The 22,017-nt window shown below is 34.9% G+C and overlaps 1 protein-coding gene across 3 annotated transcripts in view; it reads left to right on the forward strand.

The window, feature by feature from the left end:
* The window catches only part of tmtc2b (transmembrane O-mannosyltransferase targeting cadherins 2b), a 112,810-nt gene that overhangs the window by 64,855 nt on the left and 25,938 nt on the right, over positions 1-22,017 (forward strand). For all 3 annotated transcript variants that reach the window (XR_009266963.1, XM_058751203.1, XM_058751202.1), the window contains 3 exons: positions 14,832-15,657; positions 18,919-19,033; positions 20,148-20,233. Coding sequence is in view for 2 of the 3 variants with exons in the window: in XM_058751203.1 (XP_058607186.1) it covers positions 14,832-15,657; positions 18,919-19,033; positions 20,148-20,233 (1,027 nt within the window). In the remaining variant the exon portion in view is untranslated. The remainder of the gene's footprint in view (positions 1-14,831; positions 15,658-18,918; positions 19,034-20,147; positions 20,234-22,017) is intronic.

A 22,017-nucleotide genomic window follows, 5' to 3' on the forward strand; every position in this document is an offset into this window, starting at 1 on the left:
ATAGTCTTTTGAGTTTTGTGTCTTCCTCATAGCCGCCGTTTACAATATGGACGTGTCCCAATCGCTTGCTTTTGTACCATTTCATAAAACCATATGTAATAAAGAGGAAGCTTCTGCAGCTGCCAAGCAGAATCTTTCATTTAGCTTTTAGATTTTTGTTTACAAATTTGGTTATGAAGATCCGCTTCTGACTTGATCCAATCCATAAACAACATTTAGTCAAATGTTACTGAGAAAAATTACGAAATTTGTTGAGAACACTCAAAATGTCAATTTTCATTGCAACTTTCCTCAGTCGTTCTTTGTGTTGTGAGTAATCTTGGTCCATTTCGCATGTCTTTGTTGTAGCACATTCGAGTTAATAAAGTGCTGCAGCAGAACCATGAAGCATCTAATCATGACATGAATGCTAATATTGTTTAGAGTGGAACGACTCAGAGTTGGTTGCCACTTCAGCAGTATTTCAGCGCTGTGATGTTTTTGTACTGTAGAGCTGTTGTTCTGATTTAGCTGTAATTCAGTGACAAAATGAGAACAATGTGAGATGAATATCATTCTTAGAACTATGCTTGAACACATACAGAATAGTTCACCCAAACCTCAGTGTAAAGCGCTCTTGTATTATTTGTTAGTAGTTTAGATGAAATCTGCAGAGGCTGTAACAAGCTAAGATGCTCAGAGAGGAAGCCAAGAATACAGGAAAACACCACCAACAAAAAAAAAAAGCTGTGAAAGGTTCTATTATTCCCACACTCTTTTCCATTTCCAATAATAGTCTCTGCCTCATTTATATATAATTTTTATTTTTCAGTGTTTTCTCTCTCCATATCTTTTTGGCAGACATTTGCCCACAGAAGCAGGAGTTGCTCTTTTATTTTGCTTTTCTCTTGCTGCTTATAATTTCCAAATATAGTGTTCGTTGTTTTTTTTATTACAGACTGGGACTAGTTGTCTCTGAGGATTTTGAGTAAATTTCTGTTGCACAGTTGTACTTACGGATTTTAATCCTGTACGAATCCCTTGTCAAATACTGAAATTTCTTTTTCCGGATTCATTATTGATTCAGAACTTTTTCCAGTTTTCTGGGTAATGATGAGGTAACGATACTCACATTAAGTGACCCCTTCCGTTAATTATATACAGTAATGTTATAATATAAATCTTTATTATATTTCAGTGGGTTTCATGACCCATTGAAAATAGCTAGATAAGTGTATTTTACATATCTTCAGAGTTATATTTTGATTTTCAATCCTTAACTTCTATACAAAACACTAGTTGGTGAAAGGAATAGTTCTCAAAAATTAATATTCAGTCATCATTTGCTCACCCCCTTGTTATTCCAAACCTTTATGACCTGCTTTTTTCCCATACTAATGAATGTAAATGGTGACCACAGTTGTTGGTGGTCTCCATCTACTTCCATTGTTTTTGAAAAAGGCAGTCTTACATGGTTAATAATACAAAAATAGCTAGATTGAGTCTTGTTTTGTGTCTCACAGGACAAGTCTCAGCGGCAGAAGTCTTTGTACTGTAAGCCCTAACATAAACCGTAGCCCGAAGTAAGCCTTTGTTTGGGTTGCAGATGCAGACTGGTTAATTTATTGTTGCCTGTCACCTCCGGTCCAGCGCTGGTCTGGCTGAAGATGGAGTGTGGTGTTCAGGAATACATAATTTCCTTAGGAAGGCTTTTAAAGCAATGTCTTATGGGAACTTTTAGCATGTTCAGGTTCTTTATATGTAGTTAGTGCTAAGAAACAGTTGCTGGGAACATAGAGTAAAGCACAGTATGACCTCAAGGTGGCCACATACATGTACACAAACAGGCTGCCATATACCACAGCTTGTCATATGGCACTCAATCACATCCAGCATGTTTTCTTTGGTCAAGCGCAGCCAGTGTAAACAGCCATGGATTTGCTATACGTTGATGCAGCGACAAGGCTGGAAGACATTCTAACCTACACAGCAGAATCACAAGTCCATGTTCGTTTCACATTATTCGTTTCGGAGAGCTCTGCTGACGGTGCACAGGAGGTCTCACTCCGCACCACAGTCCATCCAAACTCTGTCTTGCTGAAAGTGCCAAGTTGCAAAGCTGCAAAAAGCCTGAAAGGAGTTTTACCTGAGGAGATAAAGTCAGTTAAATTGGTGTTTCACATGTATTTTTCTTACACAACCTCAAAAAAATTACAAAAATAAATATATATATGTATGTATGTGTATATATATATATATATATATATATATATATATATATATATATATATATATATATATATATATATATATATATATATATATATATATATATATATATATATATATATAATTTTTGTATTTTTTTCATCCAACTCTGTACCACTGAGAAATCTAATTTAATCCTGATAGGAAGGTGTGTGATTGCTTTAAATGTATTTTTTACACTTTTGACCTCCGTTGTTCCTCACCTTAATTAATTACTTCTTTTAATTAAACATGTAATGTTTTAATTATATATATTAAATCACATTTATGCTTCTATTCAGAGTATATGACCTTTAATGAATCCAACATTAAAAGGATAGTTCTCCACACTTGTATGATTTTCTTTCTTCTGTGGAATATGAAGATTTATTGAAAGTCAAAGTGGTCCAAAACATCATTGGCCCCTAATAACAGAAAAAAAAAAAATAATAATAATAAAATGCCCTCTTTTGTTCTACAAAAGAAAGAAAATGCTACACAATTAAATTTTTTGGATGAGCCATCCCTTTAAAAATATGACTACAGAAATCTCTATCCCATTCAAATCAGTACATAAAATCACAGATGTCGTGTGTTAATAATTTGAATATGCCATTTTGGAAACTTGTCCAGTCTATGTATTTGGCTTAATATGCTAGAGTTGGACTGGGGTCACGGTGGTCCATTAAGTTTTTTGCAGAAACTTCTCCTTGACCTTAGTGACCTCTGAAAGGGATGAATCAGTATCTTGTAGCTGCCGTGGAGGATTGTGGACACACACAGGCTCGCCGAACCATTCAGGCTAAATAAACAGCAGCGATTTAGGAAGCAGAAGTTTATGCTAGGAGGTCTCTCTGTGGCTGCACTCAATAAATTTTTCACAGGGAGCAATTTTGAGTTTGAATGGATTGAGGTTTCTCAATCTCATCACTTTATTTACGTTTCAGATTTTCCTCTTTTGTGGTTAAGCTTTATATTTTTGGGAAATGGTGATGCATAGCTGCAAGGCATTTCTTTTGGCTACCCTGGAAAGCTCGAATACATTGGCACATAGGCCTAAAAATCCTTCAAATGTCATTCTTCTCCATCTATGATCAAATAGGACTGCTGACCTGGCTGAAATACCGAGAACAGTTTAGAAAGCAAGCAAACCCAAGGCCAAAATAATTTCATCTTCAACTTTCTGATCCCCTTTGTGCTTTCCACAGTTATGGCCTTGCTAGGTAATAAATGTCTCTCTTTATTTGTTAAATATAAAGTTTCATATTAGCATCGGCTTGAAGGTGAGCTCTGCGTGACTCTATACCTGCAATTCAAAGATTATTACTTTCTTGTGATAAATCTTCATATCCTAATCATCGATTATTATTTTCTCATTCTTCTGCAAGTACTGCATTTCTTTTCTGCTCATTTAAGGCAGGGCAAAAATGAACTCAAACATTCACCTTGAGAATTTAGATATCTGTTTGCCATTTGATTATGAAGTTTGTTACACTTGGCGTATCAGTAGTACCAGCTTATCTGAGCACATTCCCGTTTGAGCCGGAATGATTACTGTAGGACTGCGGCCATCTGGAACACTGGCACATCTTCAAGTATGGAAATCTTCAAACGTCCCACCAAACTAAGGCCAAACATTGCAATTTAATATATATATATAAGTTTATCTAAATTAAGTAATTAGAGGGTATGTTAATTGTCAATCAGTTTAATCAAACTGATACTGGAAGAATGTTAAGTTGTAAATCATTTTAAATGTTTTAAGTGGGAAGTTTCTGGTGTAGTAGCTGTCATTTATTTGCGATTATTTAGGTAAGATCTTGCTGACTAAGGAGCTGTGGTTTAGTTTCTGTAAGTAGAGCAGCAGTATAAAGTAATACAGTATTACAGGCCTTATAAAAGTCTAATTTGTCAAATTTCAGGCTATAAGAAAATGCTTGAGTGTGGGTTCCTCTGCTGATTCCATAGTTGTGGCTCATGGAGAATTTGCTGAGCTGAGACATAATCATGCTCTGGCATCATATCACCTTCTTTTTGTGCTTAAAGACAACTCCAAGGCTGTTTTCCCACCATAATCATATTTGTATTAGACAAAACATTTAAATAGTTATTGGTTGTCTGATTTCAATGGCACATTGGATAGCATCTTGCATTCTTGCTTGCTTTCTCTCAGTTTCTGTCTTTGTGTGTTGTGTGACATTTTGGTCCCTTGTATTTATTTTATTTTATTTCTCTCATCTCAGCTTCTGCTTCAATAAATGTCTCTCCAGTAAATGTTGTCAGAGCATAATTCTTGTTTATCTTTGCTGCTGCTGCTGCCTTTCTTTGCCAAACTGCTGATGGCCTGTCACAAAAGTGTTTAAAAAAAAAAAAAAAACTGAAAGTCAGAGCTGTGGCCTAGCAGTTAGTGCACATAATCCAGTATGTTGCACTATGAGTTTCTAATTGTTTTCCTTGTTGTTCTAAATAATATTCTAAAATTGATCTGATTTGGTCAATTAAAGTTAAACATATTTTTTCACTGCTGTTTAATGGTCAGGTCACATCTTCCAGACTTACAGTAGCTCTCAGGCTGAGAAAGTCATTTTCTTTCTATATTCTGTATATATTTTAAGATCATTTTCAAGATGTTTTACTTTAAGATTCTAAATGTATAGAAAATTTGAATGTAGAATTATTTTTAAAGTCAGACATTGGCTCCATCAAACTTTAATGGCAGTGCTTGGAGGTTTGTCGTCTGAGGCTGAGCTCAGTAAATCATCTTCTGTAGCTCTACACTTGTCTTCAGGCCCAAAGTTGCAGATTCATTTGAAAAGTCTCATTAAGAGCAGCGGATTACTAAGTGCAGACTCGGGTGGCTTTTATCCGTCAACTCTGCTCTCCCCAAATCCCTCATGGTTACAGCCAATTTACTCATGTAGGAAAGTCAAATATTTAACACCTCCCTCTTCTATCAGTCATGTAGGTTAAATCCGAGAGTGATGAGGCACGCGTTAGCATTCAGGAGCTGGAAACACTGACAGACTTCTGAGAAAAAGTCCTTACTCTGAAACTTTGAGGAAAGCTCAAAATATACTGGTAGAAGGGCAATCTGCACATAATATGAGAGCGGCTTGTTGGTTTAAGTGAATTTTAAAAGCTAAATCCGCATATGGCATCTTGGCTATTGGGCTGTTTTTTTCTTGATCCGTTAATAACTGTGCTCAAAGCAGCTTCAGAGCAAATATTCAGCTCGTTGAAGCTGAATGGCCAATCTCACAGGGTGTTTGCTCTGTCAGAATGGCTCAGATGTTTTCCAGTCATGTGCTTATTATTTGTTTGGGCAGCTGGGTGTTGCAGGATTTTGATTTAGGTTGTAGCATACCTGTGGATGGAGTAGATAAGAGTTCTAATGAATTTAGTTTTTGTAATTATGGTGTTTTGTTGTTATTGTGTCCTCCTTCATAAAGCAGCATATTAAAACCTCCAGGCATATTTGTTTTTGTTTTGTTTTTTGCATAATTTAAGTGCTACATCAAGGCATACTCCTCTCCGTTTGATTTATTAAATATGTTTAAAATATTAGAAATGCAAACAGAAAATTAATCATGCATCATAGTTGAGACGCTCAAGGGCTAGAAATGCACAGTATATATTTTAATTTGTTTTAATTAAACTTTATTATTTTATTATTTCTTTCTATTTTTTGATATACAAAATATTTGTGTATACAAAAACAGCTATAGTTTATGCTGTTTATTTATATATTTAAATGTTTTAAATGATATATGATTTTTTTAAATATATAATTTTAATAGCAGCTATGAAAGTAGTGGTAACATTATCAAACTTTTTTGGAGCACAAAACATACATAGTTTGTGAAAAGTAACAATTACTTTTTATTTTTCCTTTCTCTTTTACTAAATCTCATAAAATAGAAAAAAAAAAAAATGCATTTTTGAGACAGAATCCAGAGCTGATTGAATTTTTGGCAAGCTTCTTTCTATCCCAAATGTCCTGGAAAAAATTGCTGCCAAAAATGGTTTTCTTCCTTTCACTTTTCTTTTGAATTGGTCTGTTGTGTGCTTTATCCCCACGGATGTTATCCTCATATGCCTGTTTCTAGTAGTTTCATTTCAAACTGATGGAGAGGAACTGACAATGGGAGGAATGGAGAAAGCCTCCATCCCTCCTACCGGGCAGTGTCAAACCACTTATTTCGAGACAAACTAGATAAGAGACAAAAGCTATATTCCACATTGGCCTGCAGAAGGCCTGACATTGAAAACGGAGGCCGTATTATAAAGATGGACACTTCTTGTTTTGGTGGGAGATGATGGAGATAGAACCAAGCACTAAAATCTCTCTCCATGACTGTTGGTCGTTCTCTAAGGGTTTGGTGTTATCAGATTTTGTTCTGCCTTTCTGGTTGGTTTTCTGTCTTTTGTGTCTTGTTCTATTCTCTTGCTTAAGCTCAAGAGAAGTGAATGCCATTTCAGGAAGGTGAAAATTGTGAGCAGAGAGCAGAGATGGTGTTTAGAGTCCATTCTTTTATGGTGACATGTCTCTGCGTAGTCATTCAAATAGCAACGTCTTCAGCGTGCACACATGGATGCAGTTAAGTCCGCTGTGTTTTACATGGTGCCAGATACTAGGCAGACTAGACGTGACAATTGTTGTTTGTCTGATGGCCAGGTAGTGTGAATAAGAGAGTTTTACTATGTGTTTGTGTTCTTAAATTCTCTTTTCTGTTTTTTTTTTTTTCTTTTCCACACAGCATGAGGACGTTTTCGCTTGGTTAAACGCTGCCACATTTAGTCCAGCGTTGTGCATCAGTACACTTCAGATACAAAACACATTCCTGCTTTCTCAAATACAGTGTCTTGTTGTGAGAACTGGAAGATTTTTCCCAAATAGAAAAGTCAACATGGAACACTGTTTTGGAAGGTTTGAGTAATGTGGCTTATTTTAGAGTGAAATGGGATATTCAGTGAGACAAAAAGGTGTAGAACTTGATTTTATCCACTGGGACTAAATTATATAAGTAAATTAATCGGGAATCATGAAAAGTTTGCATTCCATACTATACCTGAATGTAGGTTTGCGAAAGCGATGTGCAAGTAGCCAAAAAAAATGGTTAACATTATCCAGTAGTTCGTGCTTTTTTAACATGAATGAAAACAGAATGGAAAGTGGAAAAAGAAAATTTCAGTGGAAATCAAGTTTATTATTTTGACTAATTATTATGAAAACAGTTTGATTTTATGTATTGATTATGTACATAATTATGATGATTATGATTATTTAAGTAATTATGTACTCATAAGTTATGTTCAGTAAGATCAGTGTGTTAAAAATGTGACTTAAAAATGAGGTCAATTTTGATTTCCCTTTGACATAAACAACAAAAAATGGCATTCTCCGCACATTTCACTACCATCATATGACATATTTCAAGTAAAACGCAGTATTACAATAGTATACACAATATTTTATATCACCCATACAACAAAAACTGTTAACCTTAAAACAAGTGTCAAAGGCAGAGAAAGTATTTACATTTTGATTAAATCATTTGAAAATAAGCTGTTTTTCTTTAGAATAATGAGCTGAGATGAATTATACATAATATCAGTAATCTGTGGTATTAAAAACTTATTTATAGAATTTTGCCAGAAAAAGTTTTAGAATTTGTATCATATGTTAATGTAAAAAATATAGTAACTTGTAAATGATAAAATATAACTTGTGTTTGTTTATTTGTTGGTTTTTATTGTATTTGTTATACTTGTATTTTTTAAATAGTTTTTGCCATGAAAATAGCCTATGATGCTGACATGGCATTAAATAAATATATACTACTACTAATAATTTATAGTTGTGAAAAAAAAATCATTCACTTTTTTAATATTTTGCATTTTAATGTGAGCCTTTTTTAGTGTGTATATATATGGCATGCCTTTCAGGAAATTATGGTATTTATAATATGAAGATTAAATATATTGAATGAAAGCATAAATATATGGACTAAAAGTTTGAATATATGGAATGAAACTTGAATATATGGAATGAAAGTCTGAATATATGGAATGAAATTTGAATATATGGAATGAAACTTGAATATATGGAATGAAAGTCTGAATATATGGAATGAAATTTGAATATATGGAATGAAACTTGAATATATGGAATGAAAGTCTGAATATATGGAATGAAATTTGAATATATGGAATGAAACTTGAATATATGGAATGAAAGTCTGAATATATAGAATGAAATCATAAATATATGGAATGAAATTTGTATATATTGAATGAAAGTCTGAATATAGGGAATGAAATTTGAATATTGAATGAAACTTGAATATATTGAATGAAAGTTTGAATATATGGAATGAAAGTCTGAATATATAGAATTAAATTTGCAGTGTATGGAATTAAAATGCGAATTTGACAGTATTTAATGAATAATAATATATTGTAGCTAGTTATATCCTTGTTATCAGAGCAATAGTTTTCTGAATTGAATGACTTTAAAAATATTATATCCTCAAATTTTCCAATACTTTGTTGAACTAAAAATTTTGGCAACAGCTGATCATATTCCAAACAAACAATACAAACAGTTTGGAGTGTACATCCCATCATCTTGATATCCCATCATCTCAGACATTTCACACAGACAGTATTTTGATTTAGTTTTAGTCTTTTGACTAAAATGCCATATAGTTTTAGTCATTTGAATTGTTTTAGTTTTAGTCTAGTTTTAGTCGACTAAGAATACAGTAGATTTATTCGACTAAAATCTACTGAGTTTGGTTAAACTGTAATGCATTAATTAAGCATTTAAGTATCACACAACTGTTACTTGAATACATGACTAAACTGACAGTTTGACATAATTGTGTGTGCTTTTTGACAATTCAAGTGCAAAAAGACACAAAATACAGCTAAATTATGTGCTCATCAGGGCCTGACGCATACTTTTTATGGCTCTAGTTAACTATAATAATCCTGATAGTGAAATCTATTTGTTGAATAATATGTCAAATAATGTCCTTAGTCTTTCCTTCCTGTGACTGGAATCCCTGAAACCAGACCGAAATACACCGGAATTCTTATTTGCAGGCTGTTCATTCAAGTTCATGAGGGAGATAAAATATGCATTCTTACAACCGTCTAAAACACATTACCATATAAACATTGTAAAGTAAACATCGCTATAATTAATCAGCATTAGTTCATAAGCAGTAGCCTGTCATAAATGTGTGCTATTCATTTATTACAAACCGCTCTGAATCAGTTTGAAGCACTGTTTTTCGAGCCTGTAGAACATGCAACAGCGCAGAGTTTTCCTGCGGTTAGATCAGAACGTTACAATTCAGATGTACACATCTTTCACACAGGACATCAGTTCTGACTGGGAATTTTCGTCTCATTTTTATTTGTCGACAAAAATGGCATCGATGCAGATGGCATCCCCTTACTACAGAACTACACAAATGTGCTGTTCACACAAGCAAGTGTTCTTTTTTTTACCTGTAAGATACCATTCACTTGTTTCAAAATACATACTCTTTAATGTCAATCATCCACCCAATTCAAGTTTCGTCCCATATATTCAAGCTTTTATTCTATATATTCAGACTTCCATTCCATATATTCAAACTTTCATTCAATGTATTAAAGTTTCATTCCATATATTCAAGTTTCATTCCATATATTCATACTTTCATTCAATATATTCAAACCTTTATTTCCTTATAATCAAGTTGCATTCCATTCCATATACTCAAATTTTCCTGAATGGCATGCCATAATATGTGACCCTGGACCACAAAACCAGCCTTAAGTGTCAATGTTTCAAAATTGAAATTTATACAACATCTGAAAGCTGAATAAATGAGCTTTCCATTGATGTATGGTTTGTTATGATAGGACAATATTTGGCCTACTATAATATTTGACAACTATTTGAAAATCTGGAATCTGAGGGTGCAAAAAATCTGAATGTTGAGAAAATCACCTTTAAAGTTGTCCAGATGAAGTTCTTAGCAATGCATATTGCTAATCAAAAATTTCAAGTTTTGATATTTACGGTAAGAAATTTACAAAATATCTTCATGGAACATGATCTTTACTTAATATCTTATTGATTTTTGGCATAAAAGAAAAATTGATCATTTTGACCCATACAATGTATTTTTGGCTACTGCTACAAATATACCCCAGCGACTTAAGACTGGTTTTGTGGTCCAGGGTCACATATGTATATGTGTGTGTGTGTGTGTGTGTGTGTGTGTGTGTGTGTGTGTGTGTATACTGTATGTATGTGTATATATATATATATATATGTATATGTTTTATTTCCAGTTATAATTTTACTTAGCTTTTTTAAAGTGTTTACTCTGATATTTAGATTTTATTTTAGCTTTATTTTCATTAACACTTTTTATTTTAGTCTAATGATGATAACCTTACCAGGAACACAATTTAGATTTTTTGAAATATAGCATTTTGTACATGCATAGTACCTTCTGAGCAGACACACACACACACAGATTGAAACCTACACAAATCCCAGGGTCTATGTGTTTTGGCTCCAAACCTGCAAGTGCTAAAAACCCCTGCTGGTTCTCGAGAGCCTGTGCAGTCCCAAACCTGCAGCCGCCTCATAAATCCAGCGAGAATCCTGTGTGCATGCATTCACACTCCCGCATGACCTCACTGACACATCTTCAGCCTCCACAATTCGTCTCACCCCCACTGGGCTTAAGCTCCGTTAGACAACCGCTAATTTGTATAGAGTCTAGTTTTTATTTATTTATGTATTTATAAGTGTGTGCGCAAGGAACAGCTCATATTTACAGGCTTTTGGTGAGATTGGCTGACAGGGTCATGTGGAGTTCAGTCATTCGCTCGTATGTGCACTAAAATGACAGATGCGTCCACATCACCGCACTTATTTGCAGAGATTTATACCTGTTGAAATGTATGAATGTCCATCATACTTTCATCCGTTTGAATTCACAGTCCTTCAGTGCTAGATGATTTAGTGCATCACCTCAAAGCTATCCTGGCCCCTTTGAAAATCCCATATCTATGAAGAGAAACATTCAGAAGAGAAGTGTCATTAGATGTGAAGACATTTTGAAAGCCTCTTTCCTGGTATGAATTCTTTGACTCCAAGGATGTAATTATGCCTATATGTTGTGTGATCGTCGCTCTCTTACTGGTGTAGTTCACTAATTAGGGACAGGAACTGCCTCTGTACTACAGATGTAGTGAAGTATGTGAGGACTTTCAAGTGTAACCAAAAGGAAATAGCAGAGCTTGCAAGGCAGCAAAAACAGCTTTGAGCTTACAGCTTTGCTTTTTGTACCAATGAAATGCTGCATGAAAGTCGTCATTGACGTTTTCATGAAACATGGCAGGCATCTTGTTGTCAGTCAGCTGTCCATGAGAATCATTACAATGTCTTTTCTGTGTGAAGACAATTATGTGCAGATATTACGTGCAATTATCTACAAAACAGAGCTTAAGTGAAGCTTTAATATATGAGCACTAACTTACAGACTTCATTTACATTTTATTTTGTATATCATTTTAGTCTCTTTTTGTTCAGTCAAATTTATTTATTTATTTTATTTATATTGTTAAATATTTTAATTACATATGTGCAATACTAGAGTAAGTATATTATTTATACACTATATATAAATCCTCATTTCTGTTTTCATAGTTGATGCTTAGTAATGTTTTTCAGTAAAATTCTTAACACACCCATGAAAAGGCATGGATTAAATTATCAATATGGGTAGTTTAAGAATCTTTACCGAATTGTTTATTCGAGAACATTTTTAATTGCTAATTTCAGAAAGCTCTACTTACTGTAGTATTTTCTTCTAACTAATTTTCATTTTAGAGATATACAGTATATGTGGGCATTTGTGACATTCATACCAATGCAGTTTAGACCTGCCTCAATGTAGTTCTGTGTTTCTCTTCAGTCGGACCGTTCCGCTTGGCCTCTGTAGCCTGCTGCTTCAAGACCCCTGTGGGACGGTCCCTTTACGACCTCTTCCCTTCAGCCTACAGTTCACTCCACTGGGACATGCATGTTCCACCTGAAACAGCCGGCTGTACTGTATGCACGAAATCAAAACACCTTCAGATCTTATCAATATTTATCATATAAACCATTTTTATTCATTTAAATATTTATTATGTTAATTTCTAACTGCACTGATGTTATATGTGTTCAAGCTATTGTTGTAGTTCTATTGTTGTAGTATTCATCTTTCGCGATCATTAATGTGCCCATCATGCCTTCAGTCAGTAAACTTAAACAGATGTCACAGGAACCGAGAGACACAGGCTGTTAACTTGATGTTGTCCAAGACTTTAATTGGTGACAGATTGATAGGTCTTACAGACATAGTTTTCTTTAAGTGTGCTGCAAAATAAAAGAGCAAGCTTACTTTCTAAATGGCTCTCGTATAGCATTTATTTATTTTTTATTTGTCTGTTACGTGTATTTATTAATTTTGTGAGAAAACAAATAATTTACAGAAAAAATAAAAATAAAATTGAATGTAAAAAATACACCATATAAAAAGTACATTTCTAAAAAATATTAGTCATTATATATTTTTTATTGTTTTAAGTATTCATTCAATAAAAAATAATCAACTATTTATCTTTTTTAAAAATTGTTTTAAAATTATTATTCTTCTCTTGGTGGCATGTGGCTCTTTCCTGTGTTATCATGTCACAGATTCAGAGCTGTGTGCCTGTCAGGTCTTACGGTAAAGGTTATGTCATTTGGGACATGCTCTATACATCTGTGCTACATAACATGATTACATGGGAAGTGGCCTGTTACAGACATTTCCCCTGTGAGTAATAATGTGCTTTTTGTCTAAACCAGAGATGACCAAAACCAGGACAAAAAAATCTATACTGTATAAAGCAGCTGGACATTAATGCAGAACACATACTGTCTCACAGTCATTCTGTTAGTGAGTCAGCTGGGAAGAGGAGTATTTCGCTCTAAGTTACAATAAATGGTGTTATGGACTGACAAAATGGTTCACAAATAATCATTAGGGAAAGCTTTCCAACATTAATCTTTAATATGAGTGTTTTCCAAATGTACATAACATCTTGTAAGGGTTATGAAATGAAAATGAAAATTCTGTCATGATTTACTTATATTGTTCCAAACCTGTGGAATACAAAATGAGATTTTTTTTTCTGTTCTTTTCCATATACATTTAAAGTGAATAGGAACGAATGCTACAAGACACATGGTTTCCTTCACTTTTATTCAGCTTTTTTTAAGCAGTGTTAACATCCTGCCTAACATTTCCGTTTGTATTCTGCAGGAGGAGGAAAGTCATAAAGGTTTGGAATGACATGGAAAAAAAAAAGATTACAGAATGTTCATTTTTGGGTGAACCTATCCCTGTAATGGTGATTGACGAAGGCCTTGAAGCAATCATTTGCGTGTTTGCTTGCCGTCTGTACCGAATGAGTTCCGTGTTTGGAGGAAGTCATAAAATTGCTTGAGGGTATCCACGATCCAAAATCAACACGAAAAGGAAGGCGTACTGAACTTTGCAGCTGCTCTACCAGGAACTGGTCACTTCTTTTACTTAACGTGTAAAATATTCAAACACTCCATAAATACTCTGAAATCATTTTCATGCTGGAGTGTTTAATATCAGCGCTGCAGTATGATGGATTGGCACATTTATGAGGCCATATCTTGTTTATTTTATAAAGTCTGTAAAAGTCAGCTGTATGAGACAGAGATGAATGCGGCGCTGCCTTGTGTTGTGACGTCAAGCTGTACTCGCTGACCAGCAGTCAGTGACGCTACGTTTATTATTCTGGCCTCTCTGAAAAATGTGGAAAATGTGTTTCTACATTTGGCCAAGAGTTTCAAATTGTTTGCAGTGACTGGAGATGCAAAGGGCTGATTCTCGTTAACCATCACAGGCCTCGCAAGGATTGATGTCACAATGAAACCGTAGTATGTGCATGTGGTACAGTATGTATTGAATAACTCTTAAGACTCCAACAAATTGTTCATGAAGGCTGCTTGTGTTCCAAATTGTGCTCCAATGTTTATTTTTCCGGTCTCAATTTACTTACTGTTGGATCTTTTGCCTTTTTTGCATTTTTATTTAATATTTAATGCAGTTGGAATTTTTTGGCTTATTGGTCAATCTTGGTATTGGTAATAAGACCTGGTCCAGATGTAAGCACAAGGGTTTGAAAAAATCTTTGTGGTTCATTTTCATTTCGTTTGGTTTTCTTTTATTTTGCTTTGCTGAGTTTTGTTTGTCTTTGTCTGGTTTGGTTTTGATAGTTTTGTTTGTTTTATTTTATTCCTTTTTTATTTTTGGTTTATATTATGTTATAGCTATATTATGTTTTTTATTGAATACCTATCTAGTTGTTTTTTTTTCAAAGTTCCCTTGTTGTACGATGTAGGTTGGATTTGCCCAGCCTAATTTATTTTATGAATTTGAATATGTTTGATTCTGCTGTATCGTCTTTGAAATCCCAGTAGTTTTGTCTTTTGATCAATGTTGTTTTTCTCTGTTTTTGTTTCTCAGAAGAAGAACCTGCACCTGCTGTTGAGCGTGTTTCTGCTGGGCTTCTGGGGAGTCATCCTTTTGGCTTGCCGTCTTTACTGGATGGGAAACAAACCTCCGAACTTCTCCAACTCGGACAACCCTGCAGCAGACTGTCCTTGTTTCCTAACTAGGACACTAACATTCTTTTTCCTCCCTGCCATGAACGTTTGGCTCCTCCTGTGCCCTGACATGCTAAGTTTTGATTGGTCAATGGATGCTCTGCCTCTTGTGAGGAGCCTTGCAGATTGGCGAAACCTCCACACCGTGGCCTTCTACACCTCGCTTCTAGCGCTGACATGGTTCGGGCTTTGCCATTACCCAACCAAAAGCAAGGAGACCAACGGGAAAGCACATCATGTAGCAAACGGGAAGTCCACAAACGGACACAGTTGTAGCTCTGATTATGAACACTCAACTTTTTACTCAAACTCAGTGCAGATGAATGGAACAAATGGCACTGCAAAACACTATTCATCATCTTTACCCACCACAGAGAGTTTGGTGGTCTTCTCATTGGGTCTGCTGGCCGTTCCCTTCATCCCTGCCACCAACCTATTCTTCTACGTAGGCTTCGTGGTGGCGGAGCGAGTACTGTACATCCCTAGTATGGGCTTCTGCCTGTTGGTAGCAGTGGGGATGAGAGCTTTATATGTCAGATTGAGGAGGAAGTCCTCCAGAACTTTGGTGCTAGGCTGCTCAGCGGCCCTGGTTCTTCTTTTTGGGATTAAGACGGTGTTGAGGAACCGTGACTGGCAGAATGAGGAGATGCTATACAAGTCAGGGATATCTGTGAACCCTGCTAAAGGTAATTTTAACCCTCTGAGGAGATTTTGGGGCCCTTGAGATATTTTGACATGCCCTGACATTTGTGCTTATTTCAGCTACTTATAACATTTAACATAGTCTAAGTAATTCAGGAGATCCTACCTCCCTGCATCGAATGACATTTCTACCTATTTTTCAGTGTTATTTTAGTATAATTGAAATAATATTTTAGTTATTTGGTTAATATTTTGAATGTTTTCAGTTTTAGACATTTTCGTGTAATTTTTTAATTTTAGTAAATTTGTGTTTTGTCATTTTTATATATTTAAAAAAAACCTATCTGGTATCGCCGGCAATACCGTCGACCCCAGAGAGTTAACATGTCTTTATAGATTTTTTTTTCTTATTTTATATTTATTCAATATTTTATTTCAGTTTACGTTTTTATTAAAGGCAACAAAATGTTATTTTCTGGTTTTAGTTAACTATAAAACCCTGCCAGATATTGGGAGTGTAATTCTTGTTTATGCAGTCATATTGTAATATTTAGTTACCCAAAGTCATAATATCATTCAAAACATTTACTTAGATCATTTTTAGGTAAGTGATTTTGATGTTTACAAAGTGTGCACTGGCATAAAAAAACAAAATCACAAATTCCTTTTTAAGTACTAAGTTCCATTAGCTCAGCGAATATTGCTTAATTAATTGTAAGTACAAAATGATGATTTAATGCATTTAGAATCATTAGAAGTTCCCCCAGTTTATCAGTCACGTGGATTCATGAATCAAATTCATTTTGTGTGTGGAGCAGAGCCACTGAACTGTTAAATTATCATCCTCTCTGATTGAATTCCATCTATTAACGACAGCCCGTTATATTTATTTGTTAAATCTCTCAAATTGATTGTCACAATTTCATTTAAATCATTTATCAAGCCAGACTGCATCAATATGACTTTATAATTACCTCCCACGATCCAATTTTACAGGCTGTGGTATTCTCGCTCCTTTCATGGCACAGATACTATGCATGGGTAGCTTCTAAAATTGCATTATTATAATGTAATTTACTTTTTTTCCTTGCTTGTGCCTCTCATAAGACTTTATGAATTTCAGATTCTGTATCCGGTTTACTATGTGACTTGGAAGCGTAAAACGTTCGCAAAGTTTCACATTGTTGCACTATGATGTAACCTAACCAACCAAAATGCAACATTGTGAAATTTTATGAAAACGTTCTGGAGACCATATCAAAGATACCAATAATGTAACAAGAAATGACACACAATTTACATATTTGGTTTACCAGAAATAGAATGTCGTGGAGACATTGTGACTACCTGGTACAATTTGCCTTATAAAAAATTATCAATTTTATAATCAATACAAAATCAGACCAAATGAAAATCTGACACAACTATGTTAAGTTTAAGTTTAAATTAATATATATATATATATATATATATATATATATATATATATATATATATATATATATATATATATATATATATATATATATATATATATATATATATATACTGTGTAAATATATACTGTATATACAGTGAGGAAAATAAGTATTTGAACACCCTGCTATTTTGCAAGTTCTCCCACTTAGAAATCATGGAGGGTCTGAAATTGTCATCGAGGTGCATGTCCACTGTGAGAGACATAATCTAAAAAAAAAATCCAGAAATCACAATGTATGATTTTTAACTATTTATTTGTATGATACAGCTGCAAATAAGTATTTGAACACCTGTCTATCAGCTAGAATTCTGACCCTCAAAGACCTGTTAGTCTGCCTTTAAAATGTCCACCTCCACTCCATTTATTATCCTAAATTAGATGCACCTGTTTGAGGTCGTTAGCTGCATAAAGACACCTGTCCACCCCATACAATCAGTAAGAATCCAACTACTAACATGGCCAAGACCAAAGAGCTGTCCAAAGACACTAGAGACAAAATTGTACACCTCCACAAGGCTGGAAAGGGCTACGGGAAATTGCCAAGCAGCTTGGTGAAAAAGGTCCACTGTTGGAGCAATCATTAGAAAATGGAAGAAGCTAAACATGACTGTCAATCTCCCTCGGACTGGGGCTCCATGCAAGATCTCACCTCGTGGGGTTTCAATGATCCTAAGAAAGGTGAGAAATCAGCCCAGAACTACACGGGAGGAGCTGGTCAATGACCTGAAAAGAGCTGGGACCACCGTTTCCAAGGTTACTGTTGGTAATACACTAAGACGCCATGGTTTGAAATCACGCATGGCACGGAAGGTTCCCCTGCTTAAACCAGCACATGTCCAGCCCGACTTAAGTTTGCCAATGACCATTTGGATGATCCAGAGGAGTCATGGGAGAAAGTCATGTGGTCAGATGAGACCAAAATAGAACTTTTTGCTCATAATTCCACTAAACGTGTTTGGAGGAAGAAGAATGATGAGTACCGTCCCAAGAACACCATCCCTACTGTGAAGCATGGGGGTGGTAGCATCATGCTTTGGGGGTATTTTTCTGCACATGGGACAGGGCGACTGCACTGTATTAAGGAGAGGATGACCGGGGCCATGTATTGCGAGATTTTGGGGAACAACCTCCTTCCCTCAGTTAGAGCATTGAAGATGGGTCGAGGCTGGGTCTTCCAACATGACAATAACCCGAAGCACACAGCCAGGATAACCAAGGAGTGGCTCTGTAAGAAGCATATCAAGGTTCTGGCGTGGCCTAGCCAGTCTCCAGACCTAAACCCAATAGAGAATCTTTGAGGGAGCTCAAACTCCGTGTTTCTCAGCGACAGGCCAGAAACCTGACTGATCTAGAGAAGATCTGTGTGGAGGAGGGCCAAAATCCCTCCTGCAGTGTGTGCAAACCTGGTGAAAAACTACAGGAAACGTTTGACCTCTGTAATTGCAAACAAAGGCTACTGTACCAAATATTAACATTGATTTTCTCAGGCGTTCAAATACTTATTTGCAGCTGTATCATACAAATAAATAGTTAAAAAATCATACATTGTGATTTCTGGATTTTTTTTTTTTTAGATTATGTCTCTCACAGTGGACATGCACCTATGATGACAATTTCAGACCCCTCCATGATTTCTAAGTGGGAGAACTTGCAGAATAGCAGGGTGTTCAAATACTTATTTTCCTCACTGTATATATATTATTTTTATTTTTATTTTTTGTAAATGGATAATTACTTATCTAGTTTCTTTTTTTTATCTTATTTTTAGATGTTCCTAGATTTCTTGTTTTTTTCTGAATTTTAATGCTTTATTCTTGTTTCTCAGCTTGGGGTAACTTAGGAAATGTTCTCAAGAACCAGGGAAAGGTGGTGGAGGCCGAGCAAGCCTACAGGAACGCTCTGTACTACCGGAGGAACATGGCGGACATGTTGTATAACCTGTGAGTGAGCGAACTTCCTCCTAACAGCTGACTCTATCGATCTGTCCTAGTAAAGCTGAGGAAATCTCCTGAGAGGCCAGACTATGACTGTCCCCAGATTCATCAGCCTTCCAGAGGATGGTGTCAGGGACCCACTAGACACATTAACCCCCACAGTCAGGGCATGAAGGCACTTCATACATAATTCATATACCACACACGTTAGGGCTGTTCTCAGTTATCCATTTAAAGCAGAGGGGATGGGAATCCTTAGGCACCTCACAGTCGGATTTGATTTTAATTCAGGGAGCTGTGATGTGATTACAAAACGATTCTCGATGCATCTAATTCTAATTTTTTAGAGAGACAGATTTTGCACCCTACATGTCATACAGTACATGGGATGTTTTCCTGCATATTCTTTTTCAGTGAATAACATTATATTAATTGTAATAATAATTAGCTTGGAAATCAGGAATTTAAAGCTATTATAATCTGATTTCTAATTTCATGTATTTAAAAAATGTTTTCATTCCTGTTCATTTATTTCTGCTGAATAATTCTTACAAGGAAAGATTTTTATGTTTGTTTTTGTTTTTTTCTTTTCATTTAGCCTTCTGTAAAATTAGTACAAACACAGGGCTTTGAGTTTTTGTTCTCTGGATATCAATGTTGATTTCATAGTTATTTAACTTAAATATTGAACAGTTGAATGCAAATGGAGTGAATATAATAATGAATATCATTTTATTTTATTACTAAATTATTATTTTTTTTACTGCATATTTTTCTAAGAGTAAAGTCTTTTGACTTTTTTTATGTTGTAGGATGTTCGTCCATCAATTGAAAATGTGCCCAGCTGATTTAAAAAAAGAAATCATACAGGGCATTTGGGAAATAACATTTTTCCTTCCCACTAGCCTTTGTAATCTTAGTACAAACTATGGCTTTGAGTTTGTTTTCATTGTCTGGAAATTGATTTCATAGTTATTTAACTAAAAAAAAATGAGATATTAAATTAAATGAATTTACTGGTTCATTATTTGTCTTTTTCCTTTTATTAATTAGAAATAATTGTGTTACCCATACTTTGTAACTGTTCTTGTTCTCATTTTTCTTTCCTTTTGGATTGCAGGGGTCTGTTGCTCCAGGAAAATAACAGATTCTCAGAAGCCCTCCACTACTATAAGCTGGCCATTGGGAGCAGGCCAACGCTGGCTTGTAAGTACAGCTCCTCTTTTTATGAACAATTTCAAGCCTCCTCAGTCTTCACTGTGTCCAGGCAACTACAAATTAAAGGTGTGTGTGTGTGTGTGTGTGTGTGTGTGTGTGTGTGCGCTCAGACTAAGTCCAGCATTAAAGAAATAATGATGATTCACAGGCCTACACAGTCATTCTGTTTCCACTCTTGTCAAGGAATGATTGACGTTTGATTCGATTTCAATAGAAAAAAAAAGAATCCAGGCCAAAATCCTTTTATACTATCTGGCCCAGTGTGGATGCATTTGCTTGCCTCTTAGCCAAATGAAATGCATGTGCTATTTTTGGCCGTTTTAAGATTTTTCGTAGAATTTCCCATGTTGTTTTTAGTGTCATGGGAGGAAATTATTGCTGCTCTGCTTGAATGACTAGATTTGCCCAGGGAGACAATTATCATGATGTGGTCTGGGGATTTTTAAGTCAAATTTTGAGACAATCTGTAAAACATTCTGTAAGACATTCGGAATCAACTAGATGGTAAGTCAGTGTATGATAGTTTAGGGTCAAGTCTACCATGTTTTGTAGGAGATATATTTGTTAATAATAATAGTAAATATTTAATAAGAAAGTTTATTATTAAATTTTATTGCATATTTACACATTACATTTTTAATAAGAGTAAATATTAATATTATTAAATGTTATTTAATAATAAATACACTGCCGTATCAGCATATTAGAATGACTTCTGCAAGATTATGTAACACTGAAGGCTGGAGTAATGGCTGCTAAAAATTTGGTTTTGCCATCACAGAAATAAATAGCATTTTTAAGTATATTAAAATAGAACAGTCATTTTAAATTGTAATAATATTTCACAATTTTACTGTTTTTACTGATATTTTTTACTGTTTTTACTTATACATTTACAGATAAATGTTGCATTGCTGAGCATAAGAGACTTCTTTCAAAAACAATAAAAAATGATTTAAATTATTCCAGACTTTTGGAATATATATATATATATATATATATATATATATATATATATATATGTGTGTGTGTATATTTATATAGTGTATATTTACTATTAATGTTTTAATATTACAAATCTAAATGAAAAAGCATGAAAAGGGGAACAAAACACAGTGCCAAAAACATACAAATATAATATTATAGACTAGTATAAACAGTAGGAAAAAAGTGTATAAAATACATAAAATAGTAATAAAAACCTATTAAATGGAGAATTATAATAAAGTCATGTTTTTGCAGTGATGCAAAAAAAACAAAGAATTCACCCCTGAATTTTAATGCAAAAATATCTCCTCACTCGCTGTTTCCTTCACATGCTACTTTAGTGCAGTAGCAATTCCTCCCACGTTAATGTGTTGTGAGACATCTGTAAGAGATCTGTACTAGTTTGAGATCAGAGCACGCACATATTGCAGCTCTGAGGAGAGTGATGGATGTCTGCTTTCCCTGAGTCCCTGCTGCAGGAGTCCTGATAGATTGTCCTGTCCTGTGATATAAACTCATTTAAATCTGTGGTTCTGTGTGTACGTATGGTCTATTAAGATCATCAGAATTAAGCCTGCAGCTGGAGTGGATATTCCCCTGCTGATTTAGATTTGATTCTGGCCGGGTGGATAGTGAATATGTATTGGCACCTTATCGACTAGACTGCAGACCGCTGATCTGCATAAATCAGCTAGTTCATTTCTGCAGCCCCAGTGGAGGTCTTTCTCTGAGCCTCTATAAGCCTCATTACCTTTTGCACTGATATTCACCCCTTTTCCTCTCTC

Source organism: Onychostoma macrolepis, chromosome 18 (assembly GCF_012432095.1).
Source record: "Onychostoma macrolepis isolate SWU-2019 chromosome 18, ASM1243209v1, whole genome shotgun sequence".
NCBI classification, from domain to species: domain Eukaryota; kingdom Metazoa; phylum Chordata; class Actinopteri; order Cypriniformes; family Cyprinidae; genus Onychostoma; species Onychostoma macrolepis.